The sequence below is a fragment of the Nannospalax galili genome, unplaced genomic scaffold, assembly GCF_000622305.1.
Source record: "Nannospalax galili isolate Female #2095 unplaced genomic scaffold, S.galili_v1.0 scaffold529, whole genome shotgun sequence".
NCBI lineage: Eukaryota > Metazoa > Chordata > Mammalia > Rodentia > Spalacidae > Nannospalax > Nannospalax galili.
This window is the reverse complement of record NW_008360309.1, coordinates 771,472-782,246: the sequence shown is the minus strand read 5'-3', so window position 1 is coordinate 782,246 and position 10,775 is coordinate 771,472. Positions and strand designations below refer to the sequence as shown.

General features: G+C 50.3%; 1 protein-coding gene across 1 annotated transcript in view; it reads right to left on the bottom strand.

The window, feature by feature from the left end:
* Nucleotides 1–5,735: 5,735 nt before the first annotated feature.
* Borcs8 (BLOC-1 related complex subunit 8) overlaps nt 5,736–10,775 on the bottom strand; it is a 10,104-nt gene continuing 5,064 nt past the window's right edge. Inside the window, exons 4-6 of the mRNA XM_008824485.3 lie at nt 7,006–7,116; nt 6,012–6,083; nt 5,736–5,836 (exon numbers count right to left, since the gene is read on the bottom strand). Of these exons, the coding sequence (XP_008822707.2) occupies nt 6,050–6,083; nt 7,006–7,116 (145 nt within the window). The 3' untranslated portion in view covers nt 5,736–5,836; nt 6,012–6,049. The remainder of the gene's footprint in view (nt 5,837–6,011; nt 6,084–7,005; nt 7,117–10,775) is intronic.

Below are 10,775 nucleotides of genomic sequence, written 5' to 3'. Positions count from 1 at the left end.
TGACTTTTTGAGACAGGGTCTCCCTGTAGCCCCAGCTGGCCTGGAACTCACTATGTAGACCAGGCTGGAAAGATCCACCTGCCTCTGCCTCCCAAGTGCTGGGACTAAAGGCATGCACCACCATGCCTGGCAGGTAAAGGCCTTTGTGACCAAGCCTGATGACCTGGGTTCAGTCTCTGAAACCCACATGGTGGAAGGAAACAACTCTCACAAGTTGTCCTTTGACCTCCACATGAGCACTGTGGTATGTGTGTGCACACACATTTACACAAAATAATTTAAAAAGTAAAAAAGAATGAAGGCTGGGAAAATGGCTCAGAAGGTAAGGTACTTGCTGCAAGCGTGAAGACCTGAGTTTCAATCCCAGAACCTACGTGAAAACGGAACACTGAAGCACATGCACTTGTAATCCCAGTGCTCCTACCTTTGAGAGATAGCTAGCCGAGATAGGAGAATCTCTGGAAGCCTGCAGGAGTGCACAGCATGGAACAAGAGATCCTGTCTCACACAAGTTGAAAGTGAGGATCATACCTGAGGTTGTTCTCTGACCACCACTGGTGTGCCACCATAACACACACATGTTCAAATTCAGTGCACAAATGCACACACACACACACACACACACACACACACACCATGATTTAGGGCCAGCCATCTGGCTCAGTGTTGGCAGCTAAGCTTGGTGATCTGAGTTCATTTCATGGAACCCACATGGTAGGAAAGAATCAACAACTCCCTCGAGTTGTCCACTGACCTCATGTGGTGATAGGAATGTGTTTCCCCTTAAAAATAAATAAATTGCTGGGCGTGGTGGCACAGGCCTTTAATCCCAGCACTTGGGAGGCAGAGGCAGGCGGATCTCTGTGAGTTCAAGGTCAGCCTGGTCTACATAGTGAGTTCTAGGACAGCTGGAGCTATAGGGAGACCCTGTCTCAAAAAGACCAAAAAAAAAAAAAAAAAAACCAAAAAAAAAGGTGTAAATATGTTAAAACCATAAGCACAGACCACTGTAGTCTTTGGTTCCTTTTTCGTGCTGACATAGATCTGCAGAATCCTGGAGGGGCCCATACTTCAAGAATGGTCATTCCGGGGCTGGAGAAATGGCTCAGGGGTTAAGAGCACTGACTGCTTTTGCAGAGGACCTGGGTTTGATTCTCAGAATCCATACAGCGGCTAACAACTGTAACTCCAGTTCCAGGGAATCTGGCACCCCCTTCTGACCCCTGTGGATATTGTACAACACGGGTACACTTACACACATGCAGGCAATATACTCATACACATAAAAATAATAATATTTTTAGAAATAAGGGTTATTTCTTCCAGATCATTCCTAGTCAGATGGGTTCCAGGATCCTGCTTAGATGCCCCCATGGCACAGGCAGCTCACTGTCTCTATGAACAAATGTTACTGATTAGGGCAAGTGGATAGGGGAGGCTGTGAGGTCTGGTTGGTGTGGGAACAGATGTGAGGCCCTGCTGGGTGATTCAGTCCCCTGGAGGCTCAGTTAACTCTCAAAGGGCCCAGGACCATGTGCCCACCGGGACCAGCCAAGACCAGCTAGGACTGTGCATTTGGCTCCAGGCCAAGGCTTTGCTCTTGAGGGTGGGCAGGGTGTGCAAATGAGGTGCAAATTAGCCAGGGCCCTGTGAAGCCTGGGCAATAGGCAGTGGGGTGTGGGACTGACCAGAGTCCTCTGAGAATTCTCACAGGTGAAGACCACTGACTGCTGGCTGAGGTCACACCAGGCCTGAGGGTGGCAAGGAGCCCTGGTAGGGTCTTGGGTACCCCCCTCATAAGTTTGCAGCACCCAGCCCTGAGGACATACAGTTGTCTCAGTGGCTGAGTCCCAGGGAAGGACCAACCTGTCTTCTTTTTTTTTTTGTTTCTGAGACATAGCCCTGGCAGGCTTCAAAACTGACAGAGATCCACCTGTCTCCACCTCCATCCTTGTTTTTGAGACAATATGTTATGTAGTCTAGGGATCCTCTTACCTCTACCCCATGCATGCTGGGATAAGAGTCATGTGCCATCCTGCCTGGCTGGCCTGGTCTGTCTAGCTCACTGGGGCCTCCTCTGGCTCACACAGGGGTAAATGGCCATGTGGAGAACAAGCAACCAAGAGAGGTGACTTGTGACCCTGAGCAAGCTGGGGGCATTACTGGCCCACAAACCAGGGCTCCTGAGCCTGAACTTTGGGGAGGTAAGATGGCATCGCACCACAGTCCCCCAGCATGCCCTGGGAGAACCAGCCTGTTTTCTGCTGATGAGTTTCATTCCTCCATACCCTCTACTCCCCTCCCAGGCCCTCTGAACCCCTGGCTCTCCTCTCTCCAAGTCATCCCTGTCCTATGACAAGCTGTGGGCCCTAGGAGAGCAGTGGGCCAAGGACATGCCTAGGCTCAACAAGCCAGATCTGCCTGATACATCTTTTGTGGTGTGTTTATGTGTGTGTGTGCACATCTGTGTTTGTGTGCTGTGTGGAAGTCAGACAGCAATTCTAGTTGTTGGTATTCAGATATGTACTTTGTGCTAGTGTGCACATGGCATGTGGAAGTTGGAGGACAATTTTCTTTTTGATTTTTTTTCTTTGGTCTTTTGGAGACAGGGTCTTCCTCTAGCCCCAACTGGCCTGGAACTCACTATGTAGACCAGGCTGGCCCTGAACTCACAGAGATCCACCTGCCTCTGCCTCCCAAGTGCTGGGATTAAAGGTTTGTGTCACCATACTCGGTTTTATTTTTATTTTGTGTGTAGGAGTGTTTTGCTTCAATGTAAATTCATCCATGTTGTGCAGTGCCCATGTAGGCCAGAATACAGGGTCTCTCTCTTAATCTGAAGTTAATTCATTCTGCTAGGCAAGCTGACCAATGCACTTTAAGGATCTCCCTGGTTTGGAGCAGCTTCCACACTGGGTCTACAGAGCCCACTGCCATTCTGGCTTTTTATTTGGGTGCTGGAGATTTGAACTCAGGTCTTCATGTTTGTGCAGCAAGCACTTTACTGAGCCGTGCCTCCAGCCCAACTTCCACCTTCTTGATTAAGACAGGGTTTCACTGACTAGAAACTTCACCAACTAGGCCAGGAAAGATCAGGCCTATCTTTGCTTCCCATCTCACCATCCCTGGTATTACAAGCTCTGGCCCCAATGCCTGGCTTTTTTTCTATGGGTTCTGGGATTGAACATCAGGTCCTCACTTGTCAAGGTGACTGCTTTACTGACAGCAGTCTCCCCAGTTCCGTGTCATTTCTTTACTGGAACAGTGGGCTGTGGCTGGCAGGCTGCTGGCACACAGCTGGATTTGGAGGGTACCTCATGGACAGATGTTCACCTGGGTTCCTAATGCACAGAGAGGACACAGCTCTCTTGTAGTCAGCTGCCCAAACAGCCTAACAATTTTGGCAAAAATTAATTTTTTTTGGTCTTTTTGAGACAGGGTCTCCCTGTAGCCCCAGCTGTTCTGGAACTCATTATGTAGACCACACTGGCCTTGAACTCACAGAGATCTGCCTGCCTCTGCCTCCCGAGTGCTGGGAAAAATTAATTTTTTAATGTGATTGGTAAATTGAATCCAGGGCCCCTGTGCAAACCAGGAAAATACCTTGCATGAAGCTGTGTCCAGTCCACACATAGAAATTGATCACTGTGACTCAAAGAGATGGAGGCTAGGGAGCCAAGTCAGAGTCTTAAGTCCTGGCCCAGATGAAGCCAGTGGCTCCCAAGAGGAGGAACATGTGTCCACCACAAACTCAGAGAGAAGGAAGTTCCTGCCCAGCTTCCCTGTCCAACTGTGGAAAGATAGAGGGGGGCCAGTGCCAGCTTTGCATCACACAGCACGTCAGACAGGGTCAGGGTCTACTCTTCAGCTCTGTGACATGATGTAGGCCACGTGGCCCTAGGATGGAAGGAGAAGACCTCTGGTACTGATGGGCATGCACCAGCATTGTCATGGGGTGATCACAGCTGACCAAGAGGCCACCTTGCTGGCCTTCAGTCCCTGCTTAGTTCTGGAGGTGGAGTCCCCCGGCTCTGTCAAGACTGGGGACAGAGGAACTGTGAGTCAGAAGGCCAGGTTTGAATCTCTGAGCTTGCTGGCGGGGATGGTGCCTGGCTGGTTGTCTCATTTGGAGTCAGTTCCCTCTTCTGTAAAACTTAACTGTATTGAGGGTCTTGGGATTGAACAGGCAGGTGACCCAGAAGATGGAGGCTAGGAGGCCAAGACAGGGTCTCTGGTGACCCTGAGGGAGTAGCTTTAGGGAGCAGAAAAATGGCAATCCCAGAGAGGTGAAGGGGTCTATAGGAGTGAAGCTGGGATTAGGAGCCCTGTGTATACCACAAGGTCAGCAGTGGAGGGAGCAGTGCTGGCACAGGGGTGTCCTTGAGCATGCTCAGGGTTAGGGTAGACTGGGAATGGAAGGTGAGGTGGGGGCAGGAAAGCACCCAGGGCTGACAGGATGATGGTGCACACACCTGGGAGCCCTTTCAGCTCGGGCCTTCCCAGATGCCCCAGGGGACCCCAATCAGGGAACTGCTTATCCTCCATGGCTGAGCTGAGGCTGGGGTGACTGCCAGTGAGTGCTCAATGACAGCTTCGAGTGCTCAGAAACCCAGCAACCCAACATTCAACAGGTGCTTGCTGAAGGCACTGAGTAAATGCCAGCTGACCCTGGCATCCAAAAAGGGCTCAAGAAATACTCACTGAACAAGCAAGCCCAATCAATGCTTGCTGACCTCAGTGCCCGGTAACTGTGCTGTTCAGGAAGTGAACTCTGCTGGCTCTGGACTCTGGCTCTGGGACAGTCTCTACCCAAGCCCTTGGGCCCCTGCAGCACAGAGGACCACAGCATCTAGTGGGACCCACTGGTGGGCTGTACTCAGGGGCTAGATGATCCTTCTGCTAGAGGTGTTGAGAAGACTCTGACCCCTACAGGTCACAGCACCCCACAAAGGCCACCTGATGGCCTTATGGCCCATAGCTAGCCTCACTGATGGTCACTGCTCTCCATTGAGGCCTACCTGATATGGTATTGCTATGTAAAGGGAATCTCACTCTAGATGGAGACATGCCCTTGTCTCCCCCCTTAAGGATTAATCAGGGTCTGGGGCTGGGGGACACCCCTAGGAAGATGGGTTCACCTTGGTATGTCTTTTCTTCCCAGATTCCCACCCCCCTAGTGCGGTCCCTGTGAGCTGGGCCACCAGGAGATTCAGCTGGGTCTGCCCTTTTCTCAGAAAGGTGTATTTTTTTTTCGGGGTGCTGGTCAGAGCCTAAGTGGGCTTTTAAACTCCCTAAGGCTTTGGGCTTCCTTGCTATTCTAGAGCTGGCCTCCCATCCCTATGTGGCTGCCTGACATCTAAGTGGATTACTCTCTCCATTCTCCTGAAAGATTCCCAGCTTGCCTGCCCTGGGGTTTTTCTTTTAAATGCCAATAAATTGTCCCTGAGCTACCATTTTGTGTCCACTCTCAAATTCTTTCATTAATGAGACTAAGAATCCTAAGAGGGGATCCCAATTTCTCGGATATATGTTGGCTCTGCTGGGACTCCCCAATATTTCTGGTAACACTTCTTTCCTGCCTTTTCATTCAATTGGGAGAGAAAACAAAGTCAGTCCTGTAACCCTAGTACACATAAGGGGGCTGGTCAGTTTGGAGGTTAGGGTTAGGGTCTCAGTTTCTCGCATGGACATGCTGTCAAAATGGACATGTCACTGACATGTCCTCAGTCACCTGATGAGCAACATGTATATTAGGAAAAGACGGCACAGAGGGGAAGCTGGGGCTCAAGGTCACACAGCAGCTGGGTGGTGGTGGAGACAAGCAGCAGGGCTTGGCCTGAGGAAGAGATGACAAGGGGCTGGAACAGCAGAGGGCCAGAGAGAGGTACTCTCCAGCAACCCCTCAGAAACCATCCCAAGCGCCCAGCGAGGAATCCCAAGGGTTAATCAGCAGGCTCCTGCAGGATGACAAGGGGCAGGTTAGTTACCAGAGCAACACCCTCCCCACTGACCTGGGTGGGGAGGCCCTGAGAGTCTTCCAGGGTCAGGGTCAGGTTGAGGAGGGGGAGGACAGCTTCTCCTGGCTGGAACAAAACAAAGAGCCCATAAGCCAGAGGCCACAGGTCAGAAAGCTGTTCAGCCAAGGTGGCAACAGGTTGGAGTCACACCCTGGGTCCCCAGGACCCATACATAGCCTAAACCCCTGGGCTTCCACTGTATGAGCCAGACTAGCACCCACATCAGAGACTGCCTGCCTTGGGGGACGGGTGGATCACAGAGGAGGGGTGGCAAGGGGGTTCATAGTATCTGGTGCTGCTACTCTGGAGACAGCAGGGCGTGTAAAGCAAATGGCTTCAGGAGCTGTGGCTTCTGCTACCTTGCGTGTGAGACAGGGTCTCACTGTGTTGCCCAGAGTAGCATGGAATTCACCATACTCCTGCATCTGTTTCCTGAGGGCTGGGGTGCCTGAGGTGGTAGGTGTCTGCCACCAGCCTGGCAGACTTCTGGCATTTTCAATGTGTGGTGGGGGTGAGTGTAGGAGGCAAATGCTGGACCTGCCAGCGTTGGTGGATCCCAGGTCAATGGCTAAGGCAGACTCAGTTCAGGTGTGTGTTTATTGAGTTACAACCAACACAAAAAACTTCCTCAAGCACAGCAGGTGCTTCTCACTTTGCAGGGTCTTGGTTCAAAGCTTCCCTCAGCTGCAGGAACCATGGAGATAGGCAGGGTGGAGAGGCCAAGTCAAACAGCCTGCCAACTCCCCTACGTGACCCACTACCCTGCCTCCTATGAGGCTGCCTTCTTTCAACAATAAGCTTCTTTCACAGCAAGTCCATTCTGCATCTCCTCAGACACTGCCTGTGAGTCTGCCCTTCGGGCACCACTGTGTTCCTTGCACTCAGATTGGGTACATGATGTAGGTGCCACAGATGCCAAAGGACACTGAGACAGGCTGAGCTGATGAGGGTGGTCACAGGAAGATATGTGGCAGGCAGTCTGGGCTACCTGTGACCCTGGGCACTGGCGTTCATGTGGTCCCGGATGCTGATGGCCTGTTTGAGCAGGCCTTCCACACTGCGGAAGTACACACTACTATCCACCAGGTTCTTCACAGCACTGAAACAGGAGGAGTGAAAATTAGCTCTGAGAGATGCCAGGTGTGTTTCCATCCTGGCCCTGAGGAGACCACGCCACGGCTGTTTCCCATCTGCCTAGAATTCCCCAGTGAGGGATGGGAGTGTGGCTCACTGGTACTGCCTCTGCCTAGAATCCCCCACTGAGGGGCTGGGAGCATGGCTCAGAGGTAGAGCCCTCCCTAGACTCCCCCAATGAGGGATGGGGGCATGGTAGAGTCCCTGCCTAGGATCCTACAGAGAGGGGTAGGGTGTGGCTTAGGGGTAGAGCCCCTGCCTAGAATTTCCCAGTGAGGGGTGGAGGTATGGTTTAGGGGTAGAGATCATGCCTAAATCTCCTAGTGAGGGGCTGGGGGAATGGTTCAACAGTAGAGGAGCACTGGCCACACATGTTAGGCCCTGTGTTCAGTCCTCAGCACCACAGAAAAACCCAAAGGTTTAAAAACAGCCATTCAACACTGCTTAACTAAAACAACTAAAAGATAGAGGTTTCAAGTCTGTAAAGGAAACATAAGTCTTTCAGCCTTAGAGGCACATCCTAAGGAGAAAGACACCCCACCTAGCCCAGCATACTGCCATCCAGTAGAACTTTCCAGTGCTGGAGCTGCTCTTTTCCCACTGATATGGATGCCAAGTGCTTAAAATGTGGCTGGCTCTGTAACTTTGCTGTTATAATTTGAAGTGTGACTACCAGGCATGATGTGTACACCTGTCTTTCCAGGTCTGGGGAAGCTAAGGCAGGAGGATCCCCCAAGTTTGAAGCCAGCCTGGGCTGTAGAATGAGACCCTGTCTCAATATACATAACTCTTATTTTTTTTACAATTATTTATTTATTGGGGGGAGTGTTCAGCACCTGCAACAGTGCTCATGTGGAGGTCAGAGGAAAACTTGTGGGAGTTGGTTCTCTCCTTCCACCATATGGGTTCTGGATGGAATACAGGTTGTTAGGCCTGGCAGCAAGTGAATTTACTCACGGAGCCAATTTGCTGGCCCTAAATAAATAACCCTTCCTATAAGCAGGTGATCGGTGTTAACAGGTTCCTTACTCTCTAACCCAGAAAACCCCTCAAAATTAGGCAAATGAGCAATTCAAGGCCTCTTGCTCATGGTTAAGAACACTGAAACAGTTCAGGCCATTGAGGGTACACATATTCCCAAAGCTAGCCAGTATTTGAATGTGCACCTTAAATACGTAGGCCAGTAGCAGAGTGGGTGGCTATGCCCAGGCCAAACAGTGTAGAAGGACATAGGGCCAGTGACCCAAAGGAGAGCTAACCCACTAAGGACCCTGAGAGTAAAGAGAGGGAGATAGAACCTAACAGACTTAGACTATTGAACGTGGCCCAGTGGGCAAAGCACCAAGATGTGGGGCCACACCCAAGAACTAAGCCTACATTAAACCTCACATGGCTCCCTGCCACCTAGAGACCTCACTGAGAAAGGACAGGATGGGGCCAATAAGATGGCTCCGCTTGTAAAGGCACGTGCTGCCAAGCCTGATGACCTGAGTTCCATCCCTGGAACCCACATGGTGGGAGGAGAGAACCAACTCCCACAAATTGTCTTCTGACCTCCTTATGTGTACTGTGGCACATATGCACACATAAACACACACACACATAAATAAATGTTTTTAAAAAACCCACACTTAGGAGCTGGAGAGATGACTCAGCGGTTAAGAACACTGGCTGTTCTTGCAGAAGACCCAGGTTCGAATCCCAGCACCCACATGGCCGCTAACATCTGTCCATAACTCCAGTTCCAGGGGATCCAACAGCCTCGTTCGTCCTCCGAGGGCATTGCATGACACAGCTGCACTTACCTGCATGCAGGCAATACATATACGCATACACATAAAATAATAAATATTTTTTTAAAAACCCCACACTTAGCCAGGCATGGTGGCACACGCCTTTAATCCCAGCACTTGGGAGGCTGAGGGGCGGATCTCTCTGAGTTCAAGACCAGCCTAGTCTACATAGTGAGTTCCAGGACAGCTGGGGCTACAGGGAGACCCTGTCTCAAAAAGACTAAACAAAGAAAGAAACAAAACCCCCACACTTAAGGTATAGGGATAAGTTAGCCATAAAACAAATAGAAAGAAAAGCAAATAAACAGAATAAAATCTTATGTGTGAGGGGCTGGAGCTGCTCAGCAGTTTAGTGTACTGGCTGCTCTTGCAGGACAGTTTCAGTTCCCAGCACCTACATGGTAGCTCACAACTGCCTGGAACTCCAGTTCTAGGGGATCCAATTCAATGCCCTCTTGGATATAATGGATGCTCCTGGGGGTGGAACACACATCTGGTACTGTAGACCTGGCTGTGGCAGGGGAGAATCAGGCCCCAGTGGGAAGTCACTGCAATTGCTTTGTTAGATGGAAATGATGCACCTGCTAAAGCATTTGTGTTTACCTCCATAGGGTAAGTTACTATAGCAGTCACTGTTTAGATGTTCTTGCTTCTTGCTCTATGTGTTTTTTATAGTAGATGGAATCCCACTGAAACTGGTCAACAGTCCACAGAAAACAGATGATGAAGAGACCCAAAAGTCCAGTGCCTTGCCACAACAGGAGGAAGATCACCCCACACCTACAAACCCCTCCAAGGCTCACAGACTTTTGCAGAAGAGGTTGGTAGAAAGAATGTAAGGGCTGGAGGAAGGGGTGGAGTGTTAACTGGAAATGTCCTCTGATCACTATGCTGGCAAGCTATAGTTACACCACCTTCCCTTCCTATGCTCATCAAGGAGTTGAGGGGAGGAGTCAGTTACACCTCCCACCTAGCTGCATGTGGGGGGAAGGGCAAAGGATATATAAGCCAAGAACACCAAGAGGCACCTCTTTCACCATTTTGGGCAGCTGTTTGGAGGTCACAGGATCTGTATTTGAGTGTGGACTTTACAATGCAGCCATAAATGTGGGGCGCCCACTCTTTTGTAAATAAACCCCTACCCTATTCTCTGTTAAAAAATAAATAAATAGGGGCTGGACAGATGGCACCGGCTGTTCTTGCAGAGGACCCGGGTTCAGTTCCCAGCACCTACATGGCAGCTAACAACTGTCTGTAGCTCCAGTTCCAAGGGAATTCAATCCCTCTCCTAACCTATGCTAGCATTGCATGACATGGGTGTACTTACATACATGCAGGCAATACACTAATACATACAAAATAAAAATATTAAAAAAAATAATTGTCTGTAAAAGCTGCAGGCAGAGTGGCACACATCTGTGATCTCAGTTCCTTGGGAGGTAGACTTGCTTGAGTCCAGGAGTTCGAGGTCAGCCTGGGCCATACAGCAAGACCCAACTCCAAAACAAAAAGCTGGATAGAAAGGGCAGGTGTGCTCAGCACTTGCTGCCTGGGCTATGCACTGGAGGCAGATAGGCACAAGGCAGGAAACTCTGACTCTGTGGTGTGTTCCATGGGCTCTGGGCTGCTGAGCCACTGGGAGAGAGAAGCTGCATTCTTTCATGTGTTTCTGTGTATGTGAGAGAGGTCCATGTGGGTGCTTTCCAGTGTGGGTTTACTTGTGTGCACATGTGTGTGGAGGTCAGAGGTCAATACTGGCATCTCCACTGATCACTTCCCACCTTACACTTTTTTTTCACACACATCTGTCTCTCAAATATATTTTATTACA